The sequence below is a fragment of the Vigna umbellata genome, chromosome 9 (genome assembly GCF_029865625.1).
Source record: "Vigna umbellata cultivar VRB3 chromosome 9, Vumbellata_1.0, whole genome shotgun sequence".
Taxonomy (NCBI): domain Eukaryota; kingdom Viridiplantae; phylum Streptophyta; class Magnoliopsida; order Fabales; family Fabaceae; genus Vigna; species Vigna umbellata.
Genome location: NC_142173.1, coordinates 13458695 through 13476326, shown reverse-complemented (window position 1 = coordinate 13476326; position 17632 = coordinate 13458695). Strand labels below are relative to the sequence as shown.

The window sequence follows — 17632 nt, the reverse complement described above, 5'->3', positions numbered from 1 at the left end:
ATTATATTGTTAAAAAATATTTTGAATATATGTATCTCGTCCAAAGGGTAAGATAAACATCTCACTAATTCATAAAGGTGAGATCAAAATAACTATCGTTGCTTACATAATGATCATGAACATACATAATGAAGAATATTGTTTGTCTATCGGTTCTAGGGCGAGGCAACATGCAGTTAGATTGAAGGCCTGGGTCTTGACCTGAATAAGGGTAATATCGTGTAATCGATTCGTCTACAAACACCATTCCCTATATTGACGTTTGTAAAGTAGTATTTTTTTGGTGTTTAAGTTGTTCGTTGTCTAACTAGATCATGTGAAATTTCAATCTTGAAAGACAACTTTTTGTAACTAGGATATCATCATCCCTTATGAATGAAGAAGTTGCACTTCTTCACTAGGTTTGGGCACAAAGCAACCCATTGCAAAGCCATCAAGTTAGGATCCATTGTAGACCTTCACATCGCCAACAACCTCATATCGTCGTATGCAAAATGCACATATTTAAGTTATGCTCACCAACTGTTCGAAGGAATGCCCCATAGAGATACAATGTCTTGGGATGCCATAATTTCTGCTTATGCAAACTATGGTCACCTGGGAACCATATGGAAAATCGCCAGTCCAATTAGATGGTTTGCATTTGCATTTGACAGCCACACATTAGGAAGCATTCTCAAGGGTGTTGCTCTAGCTGGCGAGCTTAAATTGGGTCAACATATGCATTTTGTCATGTTCAAGACAGGTTTAGTAGAAAACATGTTTTCTAGTAGTGCCCTCTTGGATATGTATGCAAGTAGGTTTGGCAAAAAAATCTACGGGTATGGTCCGTGGCGAGTAGTTATTATATGCGGGTAACGGGTAGTGGATATTTTAGTATCCACTTCTAAACACATCAGGTACGCCGCGGGTACCCATTACCGTAAAAAATAATAAAAAAATAGTTTATATATTTTTTAATTAAATTTAATTAAAATAAAATAAAATTATATTATATTAGGTTAAATTTAATTAAAATTAAATTTTAATTTGTATTTAATTTAATTTATATTATATTATATATATTTGTTTTGTAATTTTATTTAAATTTTATTTTAAAAATGTATAAAATACTTTTTTTAAATTTTTTGCGGATATCCGTGGTTTTAAAATACCCACGAGAATTCTTTAAGTGGGTACCCGCGCAAGTATCGGGCAGGTTGTGGGTCAAATTTTTACTTGCGGGTCGGGTTGTGGGTAGGCACTATCTGTGCCCGACTCGACCCGTTGTCATCCCTATATGCAAGGTGTGGGAGAGTTGATGATGCGTACATTGTTTTTAAGAGTATGCCAGAGCGCAATTACGTTTCATGGAATACACTTGGTACTGGCTATTCACGAGTTGGTGATCGTGACATGGCGTTCCAAGTGCTACATTGCATGGAGCTTGAGGGTGTAGAAATTAATGATGGCACGATGTCTCCAGTTTTGACATTGCTTGATGATGTTAAGTTTTGTTGGTTGATAATGTAGTTGATACAGCCAAAAAATATGTTGGGCCAAAAAATATGTTAGGCCAAGAAATGAAGGAGTAAAGGAAATGGGGACAAGTTTATGTTAGGAGAAAAAGTAAGGGGGCTGAGGTGGACACAAATTAATAGCAAATTAGTTAGGTAGAGAGAAATTGGAGGATCTTAGAATATTTCCCTTGTGAGGTTTTTCATTTCTGCCTTTATAGTGTTAGAGGAGTGTGTGTGTGGACATTCTGTTTTTGGACAAAACCAATATTGGACAATACCTTTGAGTCTCTTGAGGAGCTTAGCTCTGGGCAGTAGGTTTATTCCTTTTGTATTTGCCTTGATTTCAATGAAGCAGAATTAGTGATCCTTTCTTTATTCCCTTTTCTTCTTATTTCATTACTTATTCTATGGTTTCCTATCATTTTTTGTCCGACCTGCTGGATACTTCATTCGAGGGGTGAATGGTTATCACTCGAGTAGATAGCAAAAAGCAAGGAGAACTAGTGGTTTCGGGAACTATAGAGGATCGGGCAGGGTATGTGGAAGAAGAAGTTACTTGAATGAAAGCAATCACGGAAGAGTTGCGTTTACAAGCATCTCATAATCATTCCGCACTAGAAGAGATGAGAAAAGAAGTTGCATAACATCAAACAAAAATGACGGAGTTCATGACGAGGAGTTTTGAGAAAAGGATTAATGAAGAGGGTGAAGGTTCGGTGGGAAACAAAAAAATAGAGCCCAAGGAAAACACCAAGGCTGGAGTGAACTTGATTGCCTTAGAAGGAGATGCTCTGGCAGAGTTTCGATAATCGGTAGAAAGGATTGAGTTACTGATGTTCAATGGCGACGATCCTACTAGATGGATTTCGGGAGCGAAGATTCACTTCAAGGTTCAGGAGACCAGCGAGATGGTGAAAGTGAGCCTGGCTCATTTGTGTATAGAAGGAGGGACAATACATTTTTTCAACTCTTTGTTAAATGATTACGATGTTTTTGTCATGGGATAATTTGAAGGAGTTGCTTGAATGTTATGGAGGAATGGGGGAAGGGAGCATATATGATCAGTTGACGGCGTTGAAGCAAATAAGGAGTATGGATGAGTATTGGACGATTCAAATGTTTGATCGCTCAAATTCCAAAACTCCATGATGAGCAATACTTCTTGTACGTTACCCATGGGCTGAGAGAGGAGGTTCAGGCTAAGGTATGAAGCTTACATATGATAACAATTGAAAAACCGTTATTTTTATACTTAATTTTGATAATCAATCAACCCTTTTTGACTTAGAAACTTGCTTTAACTCATGTTTTTGCTTTAGTTTTGTGAATAAGAGAGTTGAAGGTAAATTTAATGGTTTTGTGCTAGATTCCTTTGATTTTGTAGGTTATTGGAATGATTTGAAAGAAGAGTTAAAGTACTGAATGGTTGGAATGCAGAAAAGTCAACCAGTCAACCAATCAACCAGAAAAGTCAATCAGTCAATCAGAATGCAGAAAAGTAAACTAGAGTGCAGAAAAAGTTGCGCTGAGTGGAAATTGGTGCTAAGCGCCAGTTTTGAAGTGCCGAAATCACCGTTGAGGACTAAAAATGCAGTTGAGCTTCCTTCTGAAGAGTCGCATTACCGCTGAGTGGCAAAAGTGTCGTTGAGCGCCATTTCTATGGGCTTGGGCTTATTTATTGTAATTTTTAGAAATTATAAAAGCGGTTTAGTTGACTTAGGATAGACATCTTTTGGTAGACAGAGGCGAAACTTCACCCCTTGGAGGAGGATTTTGGATGCTAAAACTCCTTTCTCAACTTTCTAGGGTTCTATCTTTCATTCTTTCATTGTTTTTCATCTAGTTTCACCTTGATTATGGTAAACTAAACCTTCATTGTTGTTGGGGAACCGTTGTAATCCTTTGGAACTCTCATGTTTTGAATTGATTCTTTATAATATATGCTTTCTTTCATTCAATTGCATGATCATTGATGTTATTTGTATGGACACATATAAGTAAATCTAGAACTGAAAAATTCTCTCAATAGTAATATTGCCTAGACATAGGGATAGGAGGATTGGTTGCCTTTAAGCTTCTGTGCGAATGTAATGCATGAATAATTGCTAAGGAGACAAGACATTGTAAACTAGTGATTAGGAGTAGGCTTTCTTCACCGAGACATCGGGTTTAAGGTAAATTAGAAAGTGGCATTAACATTAATGAAGAAAGATGAATTCTTGAATGCATGAGAGTGGATAGGATGAATCGAAAACCCCAACAACATCATCATTCCATAATTTACATCAATCACTTTTTCTTCTTTTGATCCAATTGATCAATACATGCATTGATATTTAATTTTCAGTATTTGCATTTAAACCTACAAGAATTCGTTCACAAGTCTAATCTAATCACCAAATCACATAACTGTTTAGGCCGTGAGTCCTTTGGGAAACGATACTTGGTCTTACCATTTTATTATTACTTGATACGATTCGGTTACACTTGCCGAGGGTTAACAACATATCGCGAATCCTCTAACTAGAGGACGTTTGATGAATGTTACTCGTGTCGTTGACTTGGAAGTTTCAAGGTGAAACAGAGGATGGCAGAAGCAGAGTGAGACGAATGTAATAGGAGGTGATAATTTGGGTCACAAAACCAGATCCAACATAATGGGACGAGTGGGTTAAAAAGGGTATGGAGCTAATGGATGGAGTAATGGGTCAGGCCCAAACTAAAAGGGTGGTGTAAATGACAAGGGGTCAGCAGGAGTATGTGAGAGGGGCGTGCGTCACTTATATTATCAGGATTTGGTGGATAGAAAAAAAAAGGTTGTGTTTCAAGTGTGTTGGGTCGTATGGGCCAACTCATTAATGTCTAACTAAACAATTGAAGGCCCTAGTGGCTGAGATTGAGATACAGGTTGAGTTTCAAGATGAAGAAGAAATCCTAGAGAGTGACGACGAGAGTGAAACGGAGGAAGTTGATGGAGTATGCAGTGCCATCAGTCTCTTTGTGCTAGAAAAAGAGACTCAAGATGCGTCTAGAACAATGAAACTAAGAGAAATGATCAAAGGAGTACCTCTCATCATTCTAATAGATTCAGTCATAACTTCGTTTCGTGAAGGTTAGTGAAAGCAATGGGATGAGGATGGAAGAACATGTGGAGGATGTGTATATTGATGGGAGATGGGCATCAAACAAAAACAGGAGGGGTTTGTCGAGGGTTGAAGATTGTTCTGGAGACAGGGCAGTTCGTAGTGGATGCGTTTTTATTCGAACTTGATGATATTGATCTTATCCTTGGCATGGCATGGCTGGCGCCATTGGGAGAAATGTGGGTAGATTAGAAGAAGCAAATCATGAAGATTAATTATGTAGAACTATGGAAACATTGTGTGCCCCTTAACTAAACTAACTAAGAAAGATAGTTTTAATTGGAATGAACATGCCCAAAAGGCTTTTGATGAGTTGAAGAGAATGATAACAAATGCTCCATGTCTGTGTTTGCCTAACTTTGAGAAGGAATTCGAACTTGAGTGTGATGCATCAGGTACTAATGTTGGGGCCATTTTGATACAAGGCAGACAACCTATTGCTTATTACAGCAAGGCTTTAAGCCCTAAGAATCTTTCCAAGTCAGCGTATGAGAAAGAGTTGATGGTGGTAGCTCTATCCATCCAACACTAGAGGCCATATTTTCTTGGGCGAAAATTTAAGGTTTTTTCTGATCAGAGAAGCCTCAAACAAATTTTGTAGCAGTGCATCACAACAGGGAGCCAAAAGAATTAGGTGGCCAAATTATTGGGGTATAACTTCGAAATAGTTTATAAGCCTGGACGTGAAAACAAAGGTGTCGATGCCCTATCTCGAAGTAAGGATGTTGTAGAGTTAAGAAAAATTGTCATTGAGCCAATGTGGATGGATTATCCAGCGATAGTTGATGAGGTGCATAAGGATGAGGAGTTGTTGGAGATCATTACAACACTAAGGAAGAGTTAAGGGTAAGTATGTAAGGTTCAATTATCAACAAGGTGTATTGTAGTATAAAGGTAGGTTAGTTATTTCGTCTCAATCATCTGGAATTCCTGAATTGTTGAAAGAGTTTCAAGCATTTCCCCAATCAGGACATTCTGGCTTCTATCGGACTTATAGAAGGCTACAACGAACTTATACTAGAAGGGAATGAATGGGGATATCATGAAATTTGTTCAAGAGTGTGACACATGTCAACGTCAAAAATATGTAACTGCTGCCCCAGGAGGATTATTACAGCCGATGCCAATTCTGAAACAGGTATGGGAGGACATAAGCTTAGACTTTATTACAAGCTTGCCAAAATCAAAGGGTTTTGATACTGTATTGATGGTTGTTGACAGACTTACAAAATATAGTCATTTCATTCCATTAAAACATCCATACACTGCTAAGAGTATTGCTGAAATTTTTATCAGAGAATTGGTTTGTTTACATACGGTACCTAAGTCAATGGTAAGTGATAGAGACCCAACGTTTATAAGTGCGTTTTGGAGGGAATTTTTTAGGTTTTAGGGGACCAAGTTAAGGATGAGTTCAGCGTATCACCCACAGACAAATGGTCAAACGGAAGTGACCAATCGATGCTTGGAGACATACCTTCGTTGTTTCATCACCGATCAACCGAAACTGTCGATTAATTGGCTGTCGTGGGCATAATTATGGTTTAACACCACTTACCATGAATATATAGCGACTACACCCTTTGAGGCATGGGAGGCCTCCTTGTTATTACCTCGGGAAGCGTACCGAATTGTATCAAGTAATAAATCGGTAAGACTGGATATCGTATCCGAAGAGACTCATGTGACACTAAACAATCATGTAATTATTTAACTAATTTAGACTAAAGAAGGATTTCATTTAATGTGATTTCGGTGCAATAAAAGTAAACATAGTGCACAAGTTGTAAATTGAACTTTTGGGGTTAAAACACTTGGAAATGAAATGATTAAAGATGATATGGAATGGAAATGTTGGAGAATGATTTTACCTACTACACTCTCATGCAAATGAACATTACTTCTTCTTCCTTTAATTGTTCATGTCAACCTACTAAAATACTCAAACTCAATCCCTTGGTGGAGAGAGCCTAGACTTACTCATTAAACTCCAATCTCTTGGAAAACCTAACAAGTTCATCCATATTAAGAAATGAGGATTAAGACAACTAAAGGTCCAAGTTCTATCCCTAGATACAATTTTCTTTAGGTGTTTAGTCCAGTTCAAGGTTCACACAACATTTCCCAATATTAAGCAAACCAAAGAATCATGTTATAGTTGATCAAGTCACAACAAGCTTTAAGAGAAGGAAATAAACACTAACAATCAATGAAAGAAGCTTAAATTCATTCACAACAAGTGCATTTACAAGAGAGTTTCATAATTAGCTCTCAATTGTCATGGAGATCTTGAGCTTACAATGGAAGAAAATGGAGGAGATGGAGACCCAAGGAAGATGAATGGAGAGCTCCCACTGCCCAAAACTTGCTACAAGAGGTCCAAGATGGTGCTTTTGTGCTTCAGCCGCCATAAATAGGACTAGGGTGCCACATAAGCAAATGTCACGCTTAGCGCCCAGGCATGACTGCGAGAGGTTGGCGCTCAGCGCCCTAGGAGGGGGCGCCCAAGCGTGAATGCGAGAGGCTAGCGCTCAGCGCCTTAGGGGGGCGCCCAGGCATGATTGCGGGACTTCATCAACCTTCAAGTCTGGTGCTTTTACTGGTTCTCCTGGGTTCCAATTCCTTGATTGATTTGATCTTCTTCCAATGCACACAATTTCCCTACAAAATGAGGAAATTAGTGATGAAACCCCTTAAGTATGTCTAGACTAAACCTATTCACAAAAGTTAGATAAAAGAGAGGATTAACCGTGAATCAAGCTTAAGGAGAGTTGATTTGGTAAGAAAATTGCACCACATATAATGCTAAAAATTACCGTTATCAACAACCCCAAACTTGAAACTTTGCTTATCCTCAAGCAAAAAATGTAACTTGACTTAAATAGAACAACCCAAGTACAATGGTCTAGCAACTCAAGAAAGCAATTTCTGTTAAAACAAATAAATCTATCATGTTTGCTCATCATGGAAATACCAATCAAGAGATAATGAGGTGCTAACAAATCAAGCTTCAACTATGGTGCTCACAAAACAAAAATTACAAGACAGATGCAAAGACTTTATGAGGGATCAACAACCTTAGAAAAATGTTATCCTTAAATGCATGGAACCAATCCTCATCAAGGAAAGTATTTCACTCAAGCACAATGGTGTATAAGAATGTGTGTCTAACTCTCAACTATCACAATGTTACACAAATCAACTTTGTCTTTCATTTTAACAATATCAAACACATTCACAAGTAAGTTAACATCACAAGGACTTTTTGAGGGGGGGGGGGGGGGTTTTTTTTTTTTTTTTTTTTTTGGGGGGGTTTTTTTTTTTGGATGTATTGTGGCTGGGCTAAGAAGGAAAATTGACTTTTCTGGACAACAAAGCACCTTGAGTCCAAAGAGCAGGCAAATCAAAGCATGATAACATAATTTTCTTTTTCTTCAAAATAAATGGAACCAATTCTCAATTCATTTTCCAGCTTTCATTCATTGAATTTCTTTTTTTATCTTATTCTTCTTTCTTATTTTTCTTTTCTTTCTTGTTTCTTTTTGTTTTTCTCAATGTTCCTTTGTAACATGATCTCCCAAACTGCCCCAAACTTAAACCATTCTCCTAAACAAGAAATGAATACTCAACTCAAGGTAAGGAGGTCAAAGACTTTTCATTTAGCTTAAGGTTCAAGGAATGAGAAAGTTTATGTTCAAGGTTCAAAGGTTTTGCATTGGCTTTTCGACTCAAAATTGTAGAAGACGTAAAAGAATAAGATGGCCTGACGTAAAAGAATAAGATGGCCTTGACCATGTATAACAAGCAACCAAATGAATCAATCAGAGAAACTCATGCAAAATCAACTATGATTCCAAAGTGATAGCATTCAGCAAGAAATCTGGGGCACAACATCTTATAGGTTAACTCGGGGTTCCAAAATCTATCAAACAAAATGCCAAGAATATTGACCACAATCAAAATCAATCATCTATCCAAACAACTATGAGCATCCACCATTTGTGCTTAAAAGCTCAACTAACATCATCTTCTCAACAAATTCTCAACATCAATCACAAAGAATTAGAGCAAACACAAGAGATTTTTCATTCTAACAAATCAAAAAGTTTATTACTGCATGCCAAACCATTGTACAAGAACCATCCATTTAGCCAAGTTTGAAGTTAAAGACACGATTAAGACTAAAATTTAAAACAAAATAAAATTGAAAATAAATCAAGCATAAGGTGGTTCTTGGTCCATCAAGAGTCACTGTCGTCACTCCCGTCATCCTCTTCTTCATCATCTTCATCCTCTTCCTCTTCTTCATCTTCTTCCATCAGTTGAGTTCTGGAAGTGCCACCTCCCCCGCTTGAGTGGGCCTGGTCCCCAAGCCAAGCAACGTGAGACATAAAGTCTTCCGGAGAAATAAATTGGCGCTCCGGGAAGGCAGAAGTCATATTTTTCAGTATCATCAACTCTCCTCTGTAAAGTGCCTCAAGCTTGGCATCCAATAATGTCATGTGCTTGTCCCGCGTCTAGTAAGAGTCAGTTGAGGGTTGATCTGGCTGGGCAGGCTAATGACGCCTATGAACCCTAGGAGGCTGAGGTAGAGGAAGAGGGCAACCATCGCCATCAGTGAAACAATATTGCGTAAAGTAGGAGGAATCAATCTCCTTACGCGATCGCTCAAATGGGGTGAATAGGTGTTCACCCCAGCCAGTTGACAAAGGTGGGTGATCAAAGAGGGGTGCCCTAAAGGAGAATTGGCACTAGGAGCGTGGGCACACTGTTTGATCTCGTTAGCGATGATCTAGCCGACATTGATGCTGACTCTTTTTAAGATGTAGTAAAGAAGGATGGCCCGACGAATGGTGATATCAGAGACATGTGAGCAAGGGGAAATATTGCATGTATGAATGTCATCCAGTATTTTGCAAGAGGAGTGAGGAAAGACTGTCAGATATGAATGGACCGGTCATGTCTGTTCCTCTAGAAGTGGCCCCCTGGTAGGCACAGTGCGCGTTCAACTTCCCCAAAGTCGAGGTCTCCTTCCAAGTATTCGGCATATTGGCATTCTTCACCTGCTCTTGGCCATTCAATAGCCAAGAAATCATTAATGGTGTCAGCATCAAAAGGAACCCTCTTGCCCCATACATAGCTTGTGAAAGGTATACTGTCTTCAGGGTAGAAGTGGGCATTAGCATAAAATTCCTTAACCACCGCAATGTTGGCTGGGGCAGGATAGCTCTCATTGTCATGGAGAGCTTGAGCTTACAATGGAAGAAAATGGAGGAGATGAAGACCCAAGGAAGATGAATGGAGAGCTCCCACTGCCCAAAACTTGCTCTAAGAGGTCCAAGATGGTGTTTTCGTGCTTCAGCCGCCAAGAGTCCCCCACCCTCGTTGCATGGAAGCCTTAAATAGGACTAGGGTACCACATCAGCAAGTGTCGCGCTCAGCACCCACACAAGAGGGCTGTCAGGCGTGACTGCGAGAGGTTGGCACTCAGCGCCCCAGGAAGGGGAGCCTAGGCGTGACTACGAGAGGCTGACGCTCAGCGTTCCAAGAGGGGGCGCCAAAGCGTGACTGCGAGACTTCATCAGCCTTCAAGTTTGGTGCTTTTGCTAGTTCTCCTGGGTTCCAATTCCTTGATTGATTTGATCTTCTTCCAATGTACACAATCTGCCTACAAAATGAGGAAATTAGCGATGAAACCCATTTAGTATAGCCTAGACTAAACCTATTCACAAAAGTTAGATAAAAGAGAGGATTAAGCGCGAATCAAGCTTAAGGAAAGTTGATTTGGTAAGAAAATTGCACCACATATAATGGTAAAAATTATCGTTATCACTCCTCCAATAATTATTCCAGTTGTAAGAGGAGAAGTGAAAGTAGAGGCGGTTCAACATGAACTAATTGATAGAGATGAAGTCATTCATCACTTGAAAGGAAATTTGGTGTGTTCCCAAGATCGTATGAAGACACAAGCGAACAAACACCAACGGGAGAGAAGTTTTGAGATAGGGGACATGGTGTTTCTTAAACTGAATCTCACAGGCAACACTCTATTATATATCGCATGAGTCCTAAGCTTAGCACAAGGTACTACGGGCCTTTTGAAGTCGTTGAAAGGGTTTGAGACGTAGCTTATCGGTTGTAGTTACCACCAAATTCGAAAATACACCCTGTGTTTAATGTTTCATTACTCAAGAAGGCCATTTGGGAGTATAAAACAGCAGAAGGATTGCCAACAGGGCTAAAAGAGGACCAATTAGATATGTTGCAATGTGTTGGCTACTCGAAGCATACTCAAGCAGGAAGAAAGGGTTAACCAATGGCTAGTGCATTGGCTGGGAAAAACAATAGAAGAAGCAACGTGGGAGGATGAGATGTCAATGAAGACCCAATATCCAACCCTTAATCTTAAGGACAAGACTATCTTTCAAGAGGGCGGTATTGATACAGCCCAAAAATATGTTGGACCAAGAAATGAAGGAGCAAAGGAAGTGAGGACAAGTTTATGTTAGGAGAAAAAGTAAGAGGGCTGAGGTGGACACATATTAATAGCAAATTAGTTAGGGAGAGAGAAATTGAAAGATCTTAGAAGATTTCTCTTTTTCTGAGGTTTTTCGTTTATGCCTTTATAGTGTCATAGGAGTGTGTGTGTGTGTGTGTGGACATTCTATTTTTGAATAAAATCAGTAGTAGATAGTACATTTTGGGTCTCTTAAGAAGCTTAGCTCTGGGTAGTAGGTTTATTCATTCTGTATTTGCCTTGATTTCAATGAAATAGAATGAGTGATCCTTTCTTTATTTCCTTTTCTTCTTATTTCATTGCTTATTAATGTGGTTTCCTATCAGCAGTTGTGTTGTAAAATATTGAAAAATGGGCTGGAATCGTTTAATATTGTCTGTAATGCTTCTATCATAGTGTTTTCAGAGCGTTTTTCTTTACAAGATGCTGATAGAGTATTTGATGGTGCTCTTGCCTGTCATGATATGGTTACATGGAATTTCATGCTTGGTGCTTATTTGATGCACGAGAAAGAAGATTTTTCATTTAAAGATTTCATTTATATGTTGAATTTTGGGTTTAAGCCAGATGCTTATACTTACACCAGGAGTTTCGGTGCTTGTTCTGCACAAGAGCATAAAAGCAATGGAAAATGTGTGCATCGGTTGGTAATAAAAAACGGTCTTGAAGATTTTGTTCCTATTTCCAATGCTTTGATTGCCATGTACATCAAATTTAATGATAAGGGAATGGAAGATGCATTAAGAATCTCAAAGATGGTTGCACTTGGAACTCCATTTTCGCAAGATATGTACAAGGTGGTTTGACTGAAGATGCCTTGAGGTTATTTCTATAGATGAGATCTCTGGTCATAGAAATTGACCATTATACATTTTCGGCTGTCACAAGATCATGCTCGGACCTAGCAACTTTTCATTTAGGTCAACAGGTTCATGTCTTAACACTTAAAGTAGGACTTGATACCAAAATTATGTTGGGAGTTCGTTTATATTCATGTATTCTAAATGTGGGATAATAGAAGATGCTAGGAAATCTTTTGAAGCAACTTCCAAAGACTACAATTCTTTGGAATTCAATCATCTTTGGGTATGCACAACATGGACAAGGAAACTTTGCGCTTGACCTCTTTTAGTTAATGAATGAGAAAAAGGCTAGTAGAAGAAGGTTGATTATATAACCTTTGTTGCAGTTCTAACTGTGTGCAGTCATGATGGGCTAGTAGAAGAAGGTTGCAACATTATGGAGTCTATGGAGTCTGATTTTGGAATTCCACGGCGAAAGGAACACTATGCTTGTGCAATTGATCTCTATGGTCGGGCAGGGCAACTTGAGAAGGCAAAAGCTTTGGTTGAAACGATGCCCTTTGAAGTTGATGCAATGGTGTTGAAAACTTTGTTAGGTGCCTGTAGATTTTGTGGTGATATCGAATTGGAAAACATTTCTTCAACAACGCAAATTTGACAACAATTTGACAATGACACGTGTCGTTCTATCATTTGTTGTTTTAAATGATTTTTTTAAAAAGTTTAATTTTGTTTTCGAGGGTGTTTTTGGAAAGAAAAATGTTGAAACCTGTTGGCGCCTATCACAAAGTGAAATTCATCCCTACGAAACTCTTTCACCAGTTTTTCGCTCTCCATTCGAAACTCTCGCTCCACCAACGAAATGCTCTTTGTCCACCACTGTGAAAATCGTTCTTGGGTCCATCGTTCTATCTAGACAAAGTCGTGTGTGTCGGTCCGCCATTGAAGTGTTGGGAGGTCCACCGTTGGCGTCATTTGTCGAAAGGTTTCATTTTTTCGCCGTCGTCGTTGATCCTTCGTCGGTTGGGTTCGATGGTCACTTTGTCAGCAGCGATTTTTGTCTTTTATCTAAAGGTATTGTTTATTCGCACATTATATCGCGCTTCGTTCCTGTGGTTTTTTTGTTTGTCAATGGTTTCTTCCTTTTTTTGTGCTATGTATCATGCAATGGATGTGGTTACCCATTTCCCCTTCCAACTTGCAAACTCTTTCTATGAATATTTCACTTTCCATGTCTTTAAAGTTGCTTTTAGGTTCAAGATCTTCACATGCATAGGCTAGCTCATAGACTTTCTCTTCAAATAATGTGTCATTAATGGCAAAAATGTAGAGTCTAGTTATTCCCTTGAGTAGTTCATGACTTAACTTCTCTTCCCTCACTTTAATTTCTCCAAGTTCTTAGTGCATGCGTCTTATTATACAAATGTAGGTAAACTTATGAATTTGTAAACATTACATTATCGTTGTCTTCATATTGTTTCTAAATTCCAAAATGTTCATTTCAGGAGGACTTGGCTGCGTTTAGGAAGAAGTATATATGTGACTGGATCCTAGACGAAGACAACGTCTGAAGATTTCAAACGCTGCAATATTTTGGATTACTATAGCATTAGAAATGTGTTCTTGGTTTAGATTCTTATTTTATAGCAAATGAATAGACATTGTACAAAATTATACTATTAAATTGTTTCACAAAATTGTACAGAATTATAGCAAATGAATACACCTAAACTATTCTTGATTAATTATTCTTCATATTCATTTTCTTTGTCTGTGTTTTTGGTTGAGTGAGTTTAATCATTAACTTGTTGGGTCAAAATTGATGTGTCCTTGTCCTGATGAGGATTTGGACTGAAACAATAGGTTTACTAAATTGGTTGTTGTTGATTGCCTGGAAGTTATGTTTTTGGAAGACAATTGTTCCCAGTTATGTGCGTGTGTAATCGATTACGAGTAGCCTGTAATCGCTTACCAGTGGAAAATCACGAATTTGTACCGAAAGTTTAGCGTCAGTCCCCTGTTGTGGAAGAAGAGCTCCCCATTGAGGGGTTGGACCAAATTTGGTGAAATTTATTGCAAGATCTTCACTTGGTTGGTTGATTTTTATGACCAAGGATGTGTGGATGTACTTAGTAGTGGTTGAAAGGACTTAGGGTGTCCACAAAATTGGTTGCTTATGATTGCATCCAAGTGGTGTTGTGAGGAAGAGGAAGATAGGCAGTTATGTGCGTATGTAATCGATTACGAGTAGCTAGTAGAAGACCGAGCATTGTGCATGTGTAATCGATTACAGGTAGCTTTCTATGCGTTATTTCTCCAAATCTTTGTGATGTTTTTTACTTGGAAGAGGGAGTTCCCTCATCATTCAATTGGGTTCTTTATTCCAATTTTTCATATGGATGAGTGAGTTTCATGGTCATGGGCAGTTTTTATTGCACCAATGGACACGTTAGGCCATTGAATTGTTGAAAAAAAAGGTCGTTTATGTGCTTTCATATAAGCTAGATGAGATCCATCACATTTTTGCCATATATTCAATGGCCTAATGTGTTCGTTGGTGCAGGGAACACATCCATTCACAAGAAATACAAAAAGTCACAAACAAGAGCAATAACCACCATGGGGAGTAGTGTTCATCTAGCTGGGGAGTACAATAGAAGTTTTTGTACAAATGACCATTTTTCCTCTGGTAGTTGATTACAAGACCCTGTAATCGATTACTAGAGAAAAAATGGTCATTTGTACAGAAACTTCGATTGTATTCCCCAACTAGATGAACACTACTCCCTAGTGTTATTTTTATGTCCTTATGGGTGATTTTTTCCAGTTTTGCATGGATGTCTCATGTTGCTAATCATTGATGGTGTCAAGTGCATCAAAACACAATTTACCCCACTTAATTGTGGACAAAGTAGTTCATATAGGTGTTTAAACCAAGGTAGGTGAAGTCCATATAAGTGTTTGGCTTGTGCTAGTAGAATCACATCACACCTTAATTATACTACTATTTTACCTTGAATTATGGACATTTTACAAAGAAATAAAATAAATTAGAATAATATAAGAAACATGACACAATAACTTGAAAGTAAACTCGTTTGGGAAGCTTAGAAAAATGTTTTTGGGAAATTAACTGCATCTACTAAAGTGGTCTAAAAATTATGAGTTAGTTATCATTTGAAAGATCTTTGAGTCTACATTCCAACAAAACAAAAATCAACTCATTTGGAGTTTGGTGGAGAAAGTCATGAGCAAAGCAACTAGCAAAGGTCAAAGGTGGTAGAAATATATAAAACATTAATTTAAGGAATTAACTGCACCTACTCAGATGTCCAAAAACTATAAACTAGTAGTCATTGGAAAGAGTTTTGATTCTATTTTCTAATAAAAAAGAATCACATCATTTGGAGGTGTGTGGAAAATGTTATGATTAAAATAGTCAGCAAAGGTCAAAATTGACAACATGTTATCTTATACGTATATCTTTCCCTCTTGTTGACAGATGTATTATTTATTGAAAATGCCATTTAAAATTTGTGCATTGTAACAACATTAGATGACATATTTCTTAATTAATAAAATGAAAAATTTTCCTATGAGACCCCGAGAAGGGGTGTTACAACAATGGTCATGCACCTCGCCTCAGGTGGAGAAAACCACCTAAATGGACATTTTTTTTAAGAAATCAATGACCTAACCTCATTATTGGTGCAGGGAGCACACCCAATAACATTGAACTCACTCACCCATCTCAAAAAATTAAAAATTCAACAAAAAGAGCAATAACCAACAAGGGGAGTAGTGTTCATCTAGCTAGGAAGTACAGTTGAAGTTTCTGTACAAATGACCCTTTTTCCTCTGGTAATCGATTACAAGACCCATGTAATCGATTACCAGTGGTTGATTTCTGATTTGTACGAAAAGTTACACGTTACTCCCCAGTTGGGAGAACTTGAGTCCCCAAAGTCGTTTTTGTGTCCCTATAAGTGGTTTTTTCTATTTTTTTGCATGGATGACTCACGTTGCTCATCATTGATGGTATCAAGTGCATCAAAACACAGTTTGGCCCACTCAATTATGGATGAAACACATGTTGCTCATCATTGATGGTATCAAGTGTATCAAAACACAGTTTCCCCCACTCAATTGTGGAGGAAAAAACTCCTATAGGTGTTTGAACCAAGGTAGTTCAAGTTCATGACGATTTTTGCACAACTCGTAGAGCAAGAACTTATTAACTTTCGCAATCAATTTGATCGACAACCACCTTCTTAGATTACATTTCGTTGTATATTGTTATGTACCTTTTCATTTCAAAACGTGTTGTTTCGTGAACTGTTGTTACGTTTTTTTATTAATGTATGTGTTTTTTAATATTGTTATAATTTTTCATTACTCAATACCCTTCATTATTCCTTTTATATTTGTTTAATATTGAAGTATTCCAACTTGAAGTCTTCCATTAATGATCCATCCAAAAAACCTTTAAAAGAGTCATAACGAATCCAAAATATTCCTGGGGAGTGCTTAAGCCACGTCTAGGTAGCACTCTTCAACTTTCGGTACAAAAGGGGATCTTTCTATTGGTAAGCGATTACCAGCTCCTTGTAATCGATTACAACAACATCAGTCTTGTGTCAATGGTGCAGGAACTCACCTCTCAACCTAGAAACACCTTAACTTGGTCTTCCATCCACATAGGACTGACCTAACTTGAAATTTCTTGTTGTGGACACCTTCAACCATGGCCAACAAGGATAATCAATCCACACAACATTGAAAACACACTCGTAAGGACCCCTGGGGACTGCTTAAGCCATGTCTGGGTAGCACTCTTCAACTTTCGGTTACAAAAGGGGATTTTTCTAAAAACCATCCAAATTGCGTCTTCAAAATAATGGACTTGTGCTCCTCACTCAAAATTCCATTCAAAGTAGCAATACACTTCGTTTTCAATGAATGACGAACAAACAACTGCAAAAAAAAAAATTAATATTTGTTGGTACAAATAACCAACAAAAGTCACAACCCAAAAGCAAACACCAGCAAAATGACCAACAAAGGCCAAAAGCAAAAATCCAACCCCAAAATACGAATACGAAAAGGGAAAAAGTTCATACCTTGTTAGAAGAACCAATGTCAGCGGACGAACCCATTGCACAAAAAAAGCTCAGAACTTCGACAAAATTGATACCGAACGAGACACTTTCAACAGACCAACCACAGAGATCGCTGAACGTATATCGTCGAAATCACGAACTCGAGAGAGAAAGAGAGACTTCGAGGCCAGCGACGACGGAACTTCCTCAACGTTCAGAGAGATTGCTCAACGACCACTTCGAGGCATTCACCAAATGGAGAGAGAAGTTCAAATGAAAACTGAAAACCTAAAATGGAGAGAGGAGAAAGTGTTTCAGAAGAAGGAGAGAGTGTTGAAAGGAAGGAGGGTGGTTTCGGAATAAGCAAATGTCCAACCCTGACCCCTTTTCTAAATCAGTTTTTTTAAAAAAATAATTTTAAAATGGGCCAATACAATGCTGACACGTGACATTGTCAAAACGTTGTTAAATTTGCGTTGTAAACATATCGCAATCCTACCGAATTAGCTAGTGAAACCTATTTATAGATTTTTCTTGGCACTATGATACCTATTTATTTCTTTCCTTCAAA

The 17632-nt window shown here is 38.1% G+C and overlaps 1 protein-coding gene across 1 annotated transcript; it reads left to right on the top strand.

The window, feature by feature from the left end:
• Window positions 1-375: 375 nt before the first annotated feature.
• Window positions 376-12620, top strand: LOC124827593 (putative pentatricopeptide repeat-containing protein At3g25970). Its single transcript, XM_088099248.1, has 8 exons — window positions 376-796; window positions 1241-1485; window positions 4380-4611; window positions 4695-4825; window positions 4944-5150; window positions 11489-11956; window positions 12178-12245; window positions 12365-12620. The coding sequence occupies exons 1-8, from the start codon at window positions 376-378 to the stop codon at window positions 12618-12620; spliced, it is 2028 nt and encodes a 675-aa protein (XP_087955374.1).
• The last annotated feature ends 5012 nt before the right edge of the window (window positions 12621-17632 follow it).